This window comes from Vidua chalybeata, chromosome 1 (genome assembly GCF_026979565.1).
Source record: "Vidua chalybeata isolate OUT-0048 chromosome 1, bVidCha1 merged haplotype, whole genome shotgun sequence".
Lineage (NCBI taxonomy): Eukaryota > Metazoa > Chordata > Aves > Passeriformes > Viduidae > Vidua > Vidua chalybeata.
Window position 1 is genome coordinate 13,447,507 of NC_071530.1, and position 15,279 is coordinate 13,462,785.

Below are 15,279 nucleotides of genomic sequence, written 5' to 3' on the forward strand. Positions count from 1 at the left end.
GCTGCACAAGAGTTTCCTCATGGCTATGCCTGCAATTATGATTGACAGGATAAATATTAAGTTTAAATGTTCTATTTTTGCCAGATTTATTTACGTGCATATAAAAATACATATGTAGATATATACTATTTGCAGTATTTTTTTAGATTCTGTAGTATCTACTACTAAAAATCCACACATCAAGAACTAATTTTAAAGAAAAGCAAACCTTTGGAGGGAGCTTTTTACTCTTTTTCTTTTTTCTAGTTCTTCTTTTTATTCTTTTTTTTTCCTTTTCTAGTTCTTCACTGTATGAAAGGCTTCTCTCCAACTCTCAGATTGTTGCTGTCTCTTATTTCTTAAATGGTATTATGTTCATATACTATCTAGAGGGTATAGGAAACTTTCTATGGTTAACTAGGAAATGCATCAAGAAGTGGTGCTATGTTTTTCTGATGTGGATTTTGCTAAGGATGAATAAAGGGCAATAAACAATAAAGTGCAATAAACATTCCTTCCATATTTATGGTGTTTTATCACACTATGCTAAGATCTAAATTTTTAATGTGGATTTATGTCTTCAAGAAGTGAATTTTTTTAACTAATTGTAATATGGTGCTGTAGATAATTTTCTAAAGTGTTAGAGTTGTCTCTGTGTGGTGGGAGACAGCACAGGTGCTTATGCTGTCACCAGCCGTAGTAAACAGGAGGCACGTCAGCATAGATTTTGACTGGAATGACTTCTAATCTATTTCAGTGTGGAGCATTTCTGTGCTTTATAAAAAAATAATTAATTACATCTACAGACAAAACCTAGGGGCAATATTCTATTAGATAACACCAAAAAAAAAAAAAAAAAAAGTTCCTGAATGCTGAATTAGCATCCTTTCTCCAGAAAACAAACTAACACTGACATTGAAGTTTCTGTATGTGAGTCAACATATTTTAAACTTGTTCATAAAAGGGTTAATAAAAGCTTTATTTAAATATAGATTCCAGTAACAAAATTTTAAGGCTGAGTTTGAAGAAGGCTTGACCAAATTTATTTTCAGACTCATTTCATAGGCAACACAAGAACTTCACTGCTCTAGCCCAAACGTGCAAGGTTTTAACATTACCTTATCTCTCAATTTTTGCATACCTAAATCATCATTTTGGGTTTTAGGTAAGCATGCCACTGAGTTGAGACATGTTTAGTGAGTTTAAAACATTCATCTATTTCAGTGCAGTTGGCATCCCCAGATAATGTCTTTCATAATTACACACAAACTTAGTCTTTTCAGTGCCTCTTAGGAAATGTTATTATAGCTGGGAAACATTTTGAATTTTACTTTATAAATCACACCTTCCCCCTCAGGAAAAAGGTAAATTCAGACCCTGTAGCTGGGTTATGTCACTGAAATCATTGCTGGCACACAGGGATGCAGTTTATAGTGTGGAGCTTCAGACTGGCAACCAACACCTTTGGCAAGTGCAGGTTCAAAATAGAAAGTGCTAATGGGTATTAACAGGGCGGCAAATTGTAAGAAAGGGAAAAGAGCCAAAAATGTCATACAGTTTTATTTTTTTACTAGAAGAAACTGGTATAACTGTACTGCTTTTTTTTGTTTGTTTGTTATATGCCTATTGACACGTATGACCTGCTGGTGTATAGGAAGCCATACAGCTGAGTGGAAACTTAATGGTTTCATACATCCCATACATGCCTAATATCAAATCCATTTTACCTCTGGTATTGAGTACTACTGATCATTCTTACACTAACTGAAAAGGTGTTTCTTGTCTAGTTCTAGGAAAGAAAAGTGTACCTGCATTTTTGTGTGTTTATACACACAAGGCAGCCAGAGCTAAGAAAGATATTTCATCACCATAACATGAACTGTTTGCAAAGCAGCGAGTATCATTACTTTCAATGAATACATCATCTTTCCAAATAAACAGAGTACAGAAATTGGTCAGTGGAGAAATAAATTTTATGAACTGATATCTTTCAGTTATGCTTAGAAAGACATTTCTTATCCTTAAAAAAAGGTAATTTTAAAAATAACTACTGCAACATAGTATTGATATTGAGCAAATTCTAATAATAAATATAAATTCTTTGTACCCTAGGACAGATATTTTAGGACTGTCCATGCTTTACAAATATGGTAAGTACTTAGAGTTAACTAATCTAAGCTATCACGATGTATGAAAACATATTCTCCAGAAACAATTGTTATTACAGTGATTATTTTCTCTTACTACAAATCTGGATTTGTCTTTACTTGTTTATACTAAGTTGTACTGTGCTTCTGAGCTGGTAAGAAAATGCCATTTTTCAATTTTGTCAGGGAAAAGAAGAGGAAGGGTCAAAAAAGTGTTTGCGTATAATAAGTTTAAAACCGTGCAAGACTTTGATAAACACATGTGTGTGGTTTTAAAGAGGAGGGTGTGAGAAATAGATTTGTAAAGGATTCTTAAAACCTGACTGAAAACTCACACAGTCTTGTACATCTGTATGTAAACTCTGACAAAAGGTGTGCTGACTTAGAAAGGCTATGGAATAGAAATGACATTGTTAAGAGAGACATTGAACTAGAAACAAGTTTCAAACGATGGCTTTGCAAAAAGACCAGATATTTTGGGGAATTAGAACAGTGAAAGATGCATTGTAGCAGGACGGCATGAGGTAAAATAATAGGTGATCGGTGTTAGAAGTATTAGCAGCATTGTGTGGCAAAAGCTAACAGGCTGAGAAACATTTATAAGGTATTGTAACCAGGAAATAAGTTGTCTTCTAATAGAATGGCATCGAGTTTTACATCTCTTATGTCTTACCCTTCTATGAGACTGAAGACAGAATAAAATCTTTCAAAACGCCTCTCAATTGCCCCATATCTTCAGAACTGGGATTTTCCAACAAGGGGAGTGAGTAAATATGATGGTAAAAGTAACAAAACATATCCATATACATATAGATGCTTGGATGTGCATTTGTTCTTACCTCCATTCTGTGGAGTTTACAATTGCATCAATAAGGAAGAACATAACAGGCAGCAAAGGCAAAGAGGTAGATAAGAGGCTGGCTGGTTGGCATCTGGCAGTCGTGTTGGTGCTGCTCCCACCAGCTGTCCCAGGAGTACAGCACAAGACATCAAAGCTCCCTTAGTCTCCCCAGTAAGCCCAGCCTTGTAAATGCATCTGGGAAGTGAAGGACTAAGCCTCAGTAGTACAGAGCAAGCCTAAAGGTATTGTTGGTCACTTCTAAAACAGTTCTAGTAATTTAGGGAAATACTTCCACCATTCATGTCTACTCTCTTTAGAATCCCTGTGACTGAAAGCTGAGTGGTGATTTAAGCAAAACTGAAATACTCACTTATTTGGTTGTTTTGGCTGGAGTAACAAGCAGCTGGCATTAACACCATCATAAGTTCTTCCTCCTCAGCTGGGTGCAGTGCTGGGTGCATGCATTACTAGTTTGTTACAGTACAGGTACAAAGTACACTTGAACCGCTGGCAAACTTGGTGTATGTGAACCCTTTTCTAGATCTTCTGGACTAGCTGGAAACCTCTGATATTTTAAAGAGAAGGGCTATACTAGCTTTGTGTGTCCTTTCTTCCATTCTTCCACTGAGGTAAATAAAATCACACACTGGTGTTCTGTAAAATTTGCTCTCCAAATCTTTGATGCAGTTGTATACCATGAACAGAAAATTATGTATTTTAGGACTAAATTACGTATTTTAGGACTAAATGTAATTATGTAATGTAGGACAAAATACTTGCCAATGTCCATATAGCCAAGGCATCAGTTCTTTCAGTCTGACCCTTATCCAACCAAACATTTGATATATTGGTGTTTACAGGACCAATGGATACGTAAGGAGATTGTTTGGCATGTTTTCATGTGAAAGAGGCCTTGTTCTTAACATAACCACTGAATGGCAAACACTGTAATTATCACCTTTTGGTGGAAGCTGGTGGCTCTGATGTGTGTCAGACTGGCTTTTTCCAGCAGCTGAGAACAGTAGCACTGTTGCTGTCAACAGTTAGTAAAGACGAGTGATTTGAGGGCAGTCTTAAAACTTGGCAGATTGCTGTTGCCTGTCTTTTAATGTTGATTATATAATTTATAGCCTACTAGGTATATATGATTAAAAGTGCAGTACTCCTCTGGTAGTATTTCACATTACATTGAACAGTTTCAGTTGAGTTTCATAAGATGTACTTGGTCTGTTAAGAACTCTACTCATGGGTCCATTTTCATTTCTTCTTGCCAGTCACCAGGTTAATAGAATTTGTGATCATCAAAACCTGAGTTTGAGAGAATAAAAAAAAAGTCTGAAACTTGTGATACTATGTACTAATTTGTATATTTGAAGCCACTTCAGGATGTTTTATGAGATTTGTTTTAAGAAATGCCAGGCAATTGACTCCTTCAGAGTGGTGAGATACATAGAGTGAGGTGCTGCCTGGAGCTGATCAAGAGGAGGCTGTCAATGGGAGGGTATGAACAATCCTCTGATCCTTATGCTTTGAAAGTTGATGTAGTGCACAGAATCCAGCACATCACATGCTCTCTTCAGGGTTTGTTCTCTTTTAAAGAGAGGCACAAGTGGTGATGCTAGTGGGCATTCAAGAAACATGAGACTTGGCCTTTTTGAGTCTGTTCTCATTCTTTCCTTGACCAGCAGAGTGCCCAGTCTTAACCAATAAGGCAAGCAAGACTTGTCATCTCTCTTGCATGTGTACAAAATTAAACTGGGCTTGAAGGTAAATCAAAAAGGGTGAGCTCTTACCTGCTTCCCATGGCTTTTTCTGTGTTTTTCATTGTAATATTCGAGGAACTAGAAAACAATAATTTAGACAAGGGACTTGTAATTTAGTCATTAATATATTCCTGTGGGAGCTGGGGCTGGGGGTGTGGGTTCCCATCAGTGGGTTAGTAACTGAAGAACCATCTGCTTCTCGGTGCAGTAGGAAAGTAGCAGTGGCCAGAATTCTGTATGCAATCTTCATCCTCTGTGCTGGTTGATGTTCATAATAGACTTAAGTGATAGCTAGTAATCTAGATAGTAGTAATGAATATTTGAACATTTAAGTTTAGAGGTCATCTCACCATCTGGTGACTCAAAAGACTTGGAAATTGGGCTTTCAAAATGACATTTACGAGTTTGCCTGTATGTTCTGCCTGACTGCCATCTGAAGCCATGAAAAGGAGTCATGTGAACCTCATCTGTAGCCTTGTCTCAGAGGTTCCAAGTGAAATTCTCCCTTCCCCCAAGTGGGTGTCTGCTGGCACATGTTTTAGTGTGCTGGTAATGGTGTATCTAAGCCTTACTGTAGCCACAAATTGAAGAGAATAGATGTACACCCAGAAAACATTCCCTGATTAAAATCTGAGTCATGTCTATGAATCAGAGATGTGTCCGTTGCAGCTGATGAAAGAGATTGGGGAAGATGTAGCATTCTTCTTGGGAACAGCAGAAGTCTGATTTTGGGCTAAGAAAACCATCCATCTGCATGAAAATAGGCTCTAGCATTAAAAGACCTCTATCCGTGGAGAAGACCCCACAAATTAATACCTGTCATCCATCCTGGAAGAGTTCAAGGATAGACTGGATGGGGCTCTGAGCAGCCTGGTGTAGTGGAAGGTGTCCCTGCCCATGGCAGTGGGACTGGAACTAGGTGATCTTTAAGGTCATTTTCAAACAAAACCATTCTAATATTGTTGAATTATGTAATTGAGAAACTCCACTAGCTGCTCCTCAACCCTCTTTCCTCAAGGTAGTAGCCTTGCCTGTTTTGGATGCTCTCTCTCTTTCAGAGCACTGATCATTCAGTTTTTTAAAATGTGTCTTTTAAAGGACATGTGTAGATTGGCAGATTAGATGGGAAAGAAACTGAGCTTGTGCCAGTGAGCACACCTGGTATTACCGTGGTGGGGGGGGACGGGTGGGGACATGCTCCAGCCCCGAGCGACAGCCTGGCAGTTGGGGCAGCAGAGCGTGGAGCTTTGCATGTGGACTGGCAGACCCTCTTTATTCTTTCCCACACCCAGGCACATCCTTTGAAATACAGACTTGACAGGCAGAGCTGGAATATCTGCTCCTTCCCTTCCTGGTACAGTTCCCGTGCGCGTAAGGGCCGCGTGTCGGAACAAGCCTGGCTTTGCCAGCAGAGCCCATGGAGAGCGGGAGCACCGTCACCCTTTGGGCAGCGGGGGAAGGTGCAGGGCTGGCTGGGACGCGGCCCTGGGGATTTGCAGGTGGCAAAGGAGGCTGTGGTCTGCATGGACTTAATTTTAATATAGGGACAAAGATCAGAAACTCTGTGCATAAAAACGCCAGGAAGCATGGGATAAATTTCTTAATCATGTATTAACTGAGGTGGCTCAGGAAACTGTAGGTTATGTGGGTCATTTGCAATGACAAAGATGAAAATATGACAGGTAAAATAGCTGGTTTATGCTCAGATTTGCCTTTGACTTTTTTACCTTTTTTTTTTTTTTGGTTGTTGGTTAATAAATCCTTTTGTAAAATAAAATACAGGCTTTTGAAAAGATCTTCAAGAAGTTTGTTTTGAAAGAGGTTTTTGTGGAATTTTTAATCCACATTTCCTGTCAATGTGCACTCTGGGCTTTGCATCCTTCAGAATTCCCTTCTGCACTGTCTGAAATGGCCATTGTGCTGTTGCACCTCTGCAGCAGTGGCTGCCTGAGCTCCAGACATGGGAAAGTTATTTCTCTTTGTCACTAGCTCCTTTTGTGCCATACCTTCTAGACCCTAGTGCCTACATAGTACATTTTGTACATGACAATTGTACATAGAACATTTTGTATGTGACACTTGTACATAGCACCTTAGCACTTCTTTAAAATCTGTGCCTATAAAGGTATGTCACAAGTTTCTACTCCTCTGTTTGCTTCTGTAGCAAGTGGTTTGACCTTCCTTAGAATGTGGTTTTATTACTGTCGTTTACGTGTGCCCTTGGATACTTAAACCAGGTTTTCTTCAGGAGTTTGCGATAGTTGTGTCAGGTTTTTTAATTATGAAACTAAAAATCCCATTAAACCCTGTCCATACAGACTAAAGGTTTAACACTACTCCTACAAAGCACTGAAAACCAGCATTTAGTGCTTCATGTGCTAGAGTAGTATTTTGAATTAACTTTTTGTTGTTCTTAGAAATCCTTTGTGGGATATATTGTTCATTTGTGAGTGTATAAATTGCTTGTGAAAACTTCCACTTAGCTATGTGCTACTTAAAGTATGGACAACATAAATGCAAATTCCTTTTCAAGCTATCACCTGCGGTAATGGAGGAAGCAACTGTGACAGAACATCTCTGTATTCAGACTCTGCTGGAGGCTACAAAGGCTTTCAGAAATTTTAGAGCAGTTGCATTTGGTGACAACTGCTCTAAAATCAATATTTCTAGCTTATGTTACAGCATGGAGGGGAAATAACCTTCCACTGTTCTGGTTTTGCACAATGAGACTGTTCTTTACTCAACAGGGATGTTGGTCGATTGCGAAAATTTGGGGAAGGTGACAGAAAGCTATCAAACCTGCTTTTAGCAGTTCTCATCTCCCCTGGAGCCGCTACTGCAATGTGATTCCCCTGCTGGCTCCGAGCAGCAGAATTCATTGTGGCTGTGGGAAACGTGGGTGCTTTCCTCGAAGTGTTACAGCAGAATCTCTACTGGTTTAAGGACTTTCCAGCCCTAGTGACCAGTGTGGGGACCAGTGTGGCCATGCATTCTGCTGAAAAGGTCGAATATTGGGAAGACAGATATGCAGAAATGGAATTGTATTGCTTCTCCCTGGTCCGATTGAGGCGTTCGGGGTGCCCGAGCCTGTTCGTGGAGCTGCAGCCTCCTGCCAGCAGAGGTAGCTGCGGCGGCTGAGCTGGGCACAGGGAGCCTCGCTCGCTCCTGCGGCTTTTCCTAACTGTGTTCCAGGAGAGGAAACGCTCTCCGTTATGGACCCAGAATTTAGCAGCTGCTGCAGCAAGGTGAGCTGTCCGGGACCCAGCAGGGAGATCTTGGAGGGCTCAGGAGACGAACAGAGTGAAACTTGTGCACACACCTTTGGAAGCTGGAAAGACAAACTCTTACTGCTGCCATGCTCTTAAGATTTTGGGTAATGGGGTTCGTATTGGACTGTCCTGTGCAGAGCCAGGAACTGGACTTCAGTGATCCTTGTGGGGCCCTTCCAGCTCAGGATATTCTGTGATTTCAATGTTCCTAATGAATATTAAAACTCACTGTCATGCATTTCTGCTGAGACAGCTGCAACCTTTTAGCAAATTTGGGTGGGGAGGGGGAAAGGGAAGGTGCTTTGCACCTCCATCAAGTGCCTTCTCCATGCAAGACAACACATACTGCAGAAAAATGTACTTTGCTTTTCCACTGGAATCCTGGGTAGATGTAACCATTTGTTGTTGTAGGAAGAGGAGGCTGAGGGAGTACTGCAGCTTTTGAAAGGTGTTGATCATCCTCTTGCCAAGACCAGAGAGAGAAGGGCTAAGAAACAAGATAGATGTGAAACTGTTCACAGACAAATCAGAGTAGAAGGACCCTAGAAAAGTGGGGAAAGACACAGTTTTGGGGTTTAAATGTGTATGGAATGAAAGAATAGGCAGATGCAGAGATAACAGTGCAGGAATATGTTGTGTGTTTGATGTGTGGTGCATAATTTTGTCTCAGGAGAAATCCCTAACCTACAATTCACCAGCTGGGTAGTTTTTATGCACAACTAGTAACCAATTAGAAGCTTCATGTCTTCATGCTCCATAATTTACTCCTCTCTTAATATCCTAATTCCTTATGTTCCTGTTAGCTGCTTCCTCAACCCCAAACCTTCTTTCTTTGAGTTTGTGTGGATTATCTAATGGTGTGAGTTTCTGAAGCCTTATTGAAAATAAAGGGCTCCTCATCTGAGGATGTCACATGAGAGTTAAACGGGGGATTTAAACTTGGCTTAAGGAAGAAGCTGGAAATAGTGAAAGCAATGAGAGTTAGAGGTGCAGATACCAAACTTTCTTTCCCAACCTTTTGAAATGGCTTAGCAATGCTGTTATGTGAGTTCCAAGTGAGCAGGAGAGAATGGGAGAAGCCCTGAAGCAGAGAAATGGATTGGGAATGGAGCCAGAAATCTATACTTGTCTTACCATTTGAAACAGGCTGCAGCTAATTGGGGAAGGGGGAGGTGTGACAGGAGAAAATGGGTATAATAAATCCTGTTATTTGAAGGCTGGACCTGCACCACTTAATGCCTTCTTACTTGTTTTGAGATTTTCTGCCTGAAAGCTGTTTGCCTTTATTTTTTTTTTCCAAAGTCTTTATGGGTTTGTGGTTTTTTTCCTATTTTATTGTAGCAGAAACAAATATTAAGAAAGGATTTTTAGATGCTTGGATATAGTAATCTAGTTGGAATAGATAGGGCAACCCGATAGTGAGAAGATTTAGATATTTTAACCTTTTTATATTATGGAATACTTGTATTCATAGATTTATCACCATGGTAGGTGGTGCTATGGTTCTGAAGAAATGTGACGACTCATCTGGGAGCAGAAGCCAAAATTTGCCCCAGGTAGCCAGGACATTAGAGTGTGCTTTCAGTCTGCCCTGGTGGAGTTCTGAATTCCCTTGTGTTTGGCAGCTTCAGTAGCAGGGTTGGAGAGGCCTCGTTCCCAGGTGAACCTTAGCAAGGTGCCCCTAAGAGGGTGCTTTGGATTACCTTGGGCTCAGTGTAGAGAACTGAGCCTGGGTCTTCTTCCTGGGAGTGTGCTCTCACCCCCAGGCTATTAAATAGAAAGGATAGGTGAGAAGGTTGCTGGCTTCCTTTGGCTCTATTTTAAAAGGAAGTATCTGCCATCAGTGCACTTCATGGGGCGCTTAATCTTGTGTGTTCTGAAAACACCCTTCAGACAGAGCCCCTTAGGGGACATTGGGTTCTGGAGCCTGCTCAGGCTGCAGTGCTGAGCTGTTGGGCCCTGCTGAGACTGAGGCAGTTCTGGGCATGCACAGAGGTGAGACATCACCTATCCGGAACGTCTGGAAATCAAAAGTAAGGTGCGTCTGTGTCTGAAATTTCAGGATCACTGTTCTTGTCACTTTTGGGTTTAGCTTGATAATGTGGTTCAATATTTTAATTTTGAATAATCTTTGACCTAATAAAGTCAATCTCCATTTCTATGAGAAGCAGGGATTTTTTTTTTTTATATAACTTGAAGCAAAGGTTGAACATATTTTCATGGGCAACTCCATTGTTGGATTAGTGCCCTCATTCAATCAGAGCGTGCAAAACACAAACCCTAGGCAGAGCTAAACTACAAAGCAGAGGAGATTTTCACAATGCTAAATGGAGTGAAAGCACCAGGGGAAAAATATCTGAAATCCTCTTATATGATTATTAAAACAAAAACACACACAAACATGAAACTAGCAAAGTCTTAGACTGGGGTGCCACAGGGAACTGGCAAGAGCACAGCCTGTTCTAGTTGGATGCTTTGTTTGATATTAGATGGAAGCTGTAACAAAGCAAATATCCCAGGACTGCTTGTAAGTCTCTGTGGAGGAGCTGACCATGAGTCTGTTGGCCCCTTTCTCGTTCCACAGCTGATCCCAGCTACCTTCTAGCTCTCAGCACTACCCCTCTCTAGTCACATGTTCCCTCTTTTTTCCCTTCAGGTTATTAAGAAACCTCATGCTCATTTCTTCCTAACCCTCACGAGGTGAATTTCTCGGCCTTTCCACGCAAATATCCTTTGTCATCTACAGCTGTATCCATGTCTGTGGATTCCAGAGGATTAGCATTCTCTCTTGGACATCTTGCTTGCTTGCACTGACCTTCTGTGTACACACGCTTTTAGCACTACCAAGAGACCAGAGTCCAGCTAGCATTACTGCAGACTTTTAGAAATAGATTAAGAAGTCTTTAGGAGTACAACCTTATTTTCTGGCTCCTTTCTTTAGAAGCTGTTCAAAGGCACCTGCAAACCTTTTCAACAAAAATGGTGCATTAATAACAGTAGGTTCCACAGTGGGAGATTAGATTGCTGAAGTTGTATGAAGCTGTCTGAGAACACATGGTGGGATGGGACTGCATAGTTCACATTTTGGGCTGTTCCCATTAATGTTACTTTCCACTGTGCTGTGTGAAACCTTACAGGTGAGGAATTACTTTAATTTTGTAGAAATTGCATCCTGCTTATGGGGCTGAGGCCAGTGATTATATTCAGAAGATGAAATATAGTGTAATGAAATGAGCATGCATAAAATTGCATGAGAATATAAAATCCTAGGAGAGAGGAGCTAAAGGGAAAATAGAGAGAATGAAGCTGAATGGCAGAATGAATACCATTCGATTTGCCAGGCCAGGTTCATGTGCATTCTCTTTCCCAAAAGGAAATGGATAGGTAGAGGAGAGAGTTTGGCCTCCAGGCTTTAATCAGAAACTCGTTAGGCAAATCATGAAGATTTGATAAGAAACATCTATCAGGTGCTGCAATAATGAATGACCTTGCTCTGCCACATACCTGCTGGTGGCTTGGAGCATGGTGGCAATCCCTGAGTGTCTTTACTCTGGATGTTTCCAGGAGCAGAAGGAAGCCACGGTGGCTGCCCAGCTGGAGAAGGTGGCAATGACTCAGGCCTGGCCTCTTGGATCTGCTGCCAGCGTGCAAAAACCCCAGACAATGAGTATGCTAATTCTTAACTGCGGATGAAGAGTCCATGGTGATACCTGAGCCCATCCTGGGTTTAGAACCACTGGTAACATACCATTAATGTGAGCCAAAGCTCTCTCCCTGGCTTGGCTGTGTGTTGGATATTCCTTTGGTGCAGCCTTGCCAGGGAGAGCTCCTCGTGGCTCTGCTGCTGTGACTGTCAGCTACAAGAACGCGAGAGGCTGGTCCCTGAGCTCTGACCTACTTGGTAGAAGAGCTGTAGGACTGTAGAGAGTCTCCTTGAGCACCTCAGGGTTTTGAATGATATACTTTGATTTAAAAATATTTGAAGGATAAATATGAACAAGGAGAGGGGGAGGGGCATAAACAATGCATGAACAATCTGGGGACATAAAAAAGCTACAGCAAGGGATGGTGGTTGGGTGAACCCAAAGAAAATTTCAACATGAAGAACATGAAGAAAACCTTCCTTACTACAATTTCTAACTATGCAACAGCATTCCAACATTTTGGATACTTAGACCTAGAATGTAATGAACAGTAAAAATGCAACTCAAGAGAGGCATTTGGCAGAGTTCAGTGAACTAGATCTCTACCATTTCTAATATATTTTGACTGAGATGCTGCGGGAGAACATCCACAGAGCTCTGAGAAGCTTTATTCTTTGTCCTTTGCAGATATTACAGGCAAGATCAAAAAGAAATTAGATTCATTGTCTTAAATAAAATTACCCTTGTTTGCGTCTTTCTAAATAGGCTACAGAATAGTTGCAGCTATTTAGAGAATTCAGTTCTTTCCTAAATCTCTACTGAAAGCAAAAGCCTCTCCTTTAATTAGTTAGGTTTTGTTTTATTGAGTAGACAGTTTATAATCATACACAGTTTTGCATTTAATAACAAACTTTGAAACTCAATGTGTAGGAATCATTTAAATTTGTGTTTGTTGAATTAATATAACCTTTTATCCAGAAAAAAAAATCCATTATTTTTACAGCATGTATAACCCTTTTTTGATGTCAGGAGATGTCTAACTTCAGAAGTCTAGAGTGTAAAGGTTTGCACCTGAGTTACTCATCTTCTATTCTTGTATAGTCAATAGGAAAAAGTATGTACTTTGTGCTTTCCTCTGAGCTGTTCTGGCTCCTTTCAGAGAATAAATGCTCCAGAGATGCTCCTGAGTGGATCTCTACCATGGTGAGAGGAGTGCTGAATGAATAGGCTACACACAGACACTTACATTTATGTAGATTAATGCTGAGCTGCAAGCTTGGCCACGCGGAATGCTATGAGGGCAAAAACAAGGCTGGGCCCAAAACTTAGAAAAGACTGCAATTTCTCTGAGCATTTGGGAATGTTTAGGGTTGAAACAAGACCCAGGAGCAGCTGTGGGAAATCAATTATCAGGATGCTGTAAGAAGAGGGGGCTTATTGTGATTGGCTTTGGTTGTGGGGGTTGGACAGGCAGAAGGAGACATGAGCTGGCAGACACAGCCTGCTCCTCCCAGGGCTCAAGGCAGTAATCTTTCACAAAGCCCAGGCTGCTGCTGCCGCCTCGATTACTGAGAGATAAAGCTCTGTTCTTTGAGCTAATGGAATAATGCAATTAGGACAAGGCACTGCTCATAAACTCTTATCATTTAAAGGTCTGGTTGATAATGAAAAAGAAACACTTGTGAGAGGTGTAGAACCTGCCTGACCAAGCCTTGCTGTGCTGGAGGGACACCATGTTGTACCTGCCCATGGCTCTGGGCTGGGAAGGAGAGATCTGTGGACAGGGATTAGGGAAGAGGTGGGAGCAGAGGAGAACTTCACAGAGGTCATAGCTGTGAATGGTGTGGAAATGATGAGCAGGGATTAAGTTCTTTTCAACAAAAACTGTGGGGCACCAAATGAAGCAAGCAGGAGCCAGGCTAAAAGCAATAAATAGTGAAGTGGATTTTCATAGGATGGGTAATTGAGTGGTTAGACACTTTGCCTAAAGGATGTTGTGACTGCTGAAAGTTCTTGTGGCTCAGGAGGAAACCAGACAAGTTTATGGAACTCTGTGAAGGGCTACTAATACCAAAGAAGCCACATTTAGCCAAGAAATCCCTGAAAAGGCCTGGAGACAGGGACAATATTGGCAGAAGTACATATCCTCACACTCCTATCTGGGCTAGTGCTTAAGGAGTGAAGGTACTGGGTTACAGAGGGACCTTAGTGCTGACTTGTGCAACCACTGTTAAGTGTTCTCTCACCTCCAGAAAATTATTTAATCTTCCTTAATTTGGTAACTTTTTTCCAGAGCAACTTAGCATATTCTTCATACTATAGAACCATGTTTTCTTTTCCTGTCATGTTATAATAATTATTTGTTTTGCTGGCTTTACTTATATTTATTTTTAAAATGAGATATTCATCTCAGGGGAACAAACTCATTAAAAAAAATCTTATTCATGCCAAAGCACTTCTGGGAGATCTGTTTTTGTACTTTAGAAGATGCAAAAGTAAATTTAACTTGCTGAGGTCAGACTTTCATCTTGTTTTCCAAAATAAGCTACAAAGAGCTGTTTACATTATTATTACAAAGCAATGTTTGCATCTACAGCCTTTGGCTTTCTATCCTGCCTACTGGGACTCCTATTGCCATCTCCATGGGGAAAACAGGGTGGTAGAGTGTAGAGATGGACATAAATCCATGGGAAATGAGGGCTGATAGCATGGCTACAGCACACTGCCTAGGATGAAGCAAAAATCTGTCAAATCTGTATCGTTAATCTGTTTTCATGGTGGGAAGAGCTGAGTTGGAAGATCTGTTTTTAATATTTCGACTATGGTGTGTAATTGTTGTTATGCAACTACAATTGTAAAATCCCAGGCCGTTGTCTCAAAATGTAACTGTTTCTGAATGTTCAGATTTGATCCCTTGTAAAAGAGATGCTGGGCACTCACACAAAGCACTGCAGTCCCTGGGATGTCTGTTTTGGATGGGCAAATCCTCTAAGAAGTGCAAAATTCACTGGCAGTGAGCTGCTTGAATTTCTGGTTGGGAATCTAAAAATCAGCATAGTCTCAGCAGTTTTGGCCTTTGTCATCCTCTGCTTCACAGACTCTCTGAGAAATGGGTAATTTTATCTGCTCAGCTCAGGGTTATTGAGAAGAAAAGCCAATATTCACAAAGTTTTTATAAATGATTCGCTAATACCATGCCTGGTGCAAAGACAGCTAGTGCAGTGTAAGGAAGGCTTGGGGCCCTGTAGTGAATGTCTCTTTAGTGAGATAATAAGCATTTGATGCCTCAGGAATCCTGTGACAAGATCACCATGTGGTTGTCAGTCTCAGTTCTACTTGCATTTGTCCTTTTTTGTGACAGTACAGTTACATTTTATTCCCTCTGCCACCTTTCAGAAATGAACATTGTACAGGCATTTGAAATGGCACCTTGAGAAAAGCACTGTCCTTCCCATGGGCATGGGTATGCAGAGGGCTTTTCTCAGAGAAGCCTTTAGGGATTTAAAATACCTCTTTTATGGGAGTGACGGTGCTCTTACTGTTGAAATGGAAAGGTATTGATTTTAGCAGTAAGAGGAGCTGTGTAAATGCATGGGCAGTGTGAGTATACCCAAGTCAGAAAGAAATAAACCACAA

The 15,279-nt window shown here is 40.8% G+C and overlaps 2 protein-coding genes across 2 annotated transcripts in view; both read left to right on the plus strand.

Moving 5' to 3' along the window:
- Positions 1-2,101: 2,101 nt before the first annotated feature.
- Positions 2,102-15,279, plus strand: part of PARD3 (par-3 family cell polarity regulator) — a 487,425-nt gene continuing 474,247 nt past the window's right edge. Inside the window, exon 1 of the mRNA XM_053935684.1 lies at positions 2,102-2,129. The gene's annotated coding sequence lies outside the window, so the exon portion shown is untranslated. The remainder of the gene's footprint in view (positions 2,130-15,279) is intronic.
- The window catches only part of LOC128796617 (translation initiation factor IF-2-like), a 37,591-nt gene continuing 30,027 nt past the window's right edge, over positions 7,716-15,279 (plus strand). Inside the window, exons 1-2 of the mRNA XM_053958464.1 lie at positions 7,716-7,851; positions 11,564-11,666. Coding sequence (XP_053814439.1) covers positions 7,716-7,851; positions 11,564-11,666 — 239 coding nt within the window. The remainder of the gene's footprint in view (positions 7,852-11,563; positions 11,667-15,279) is intronic.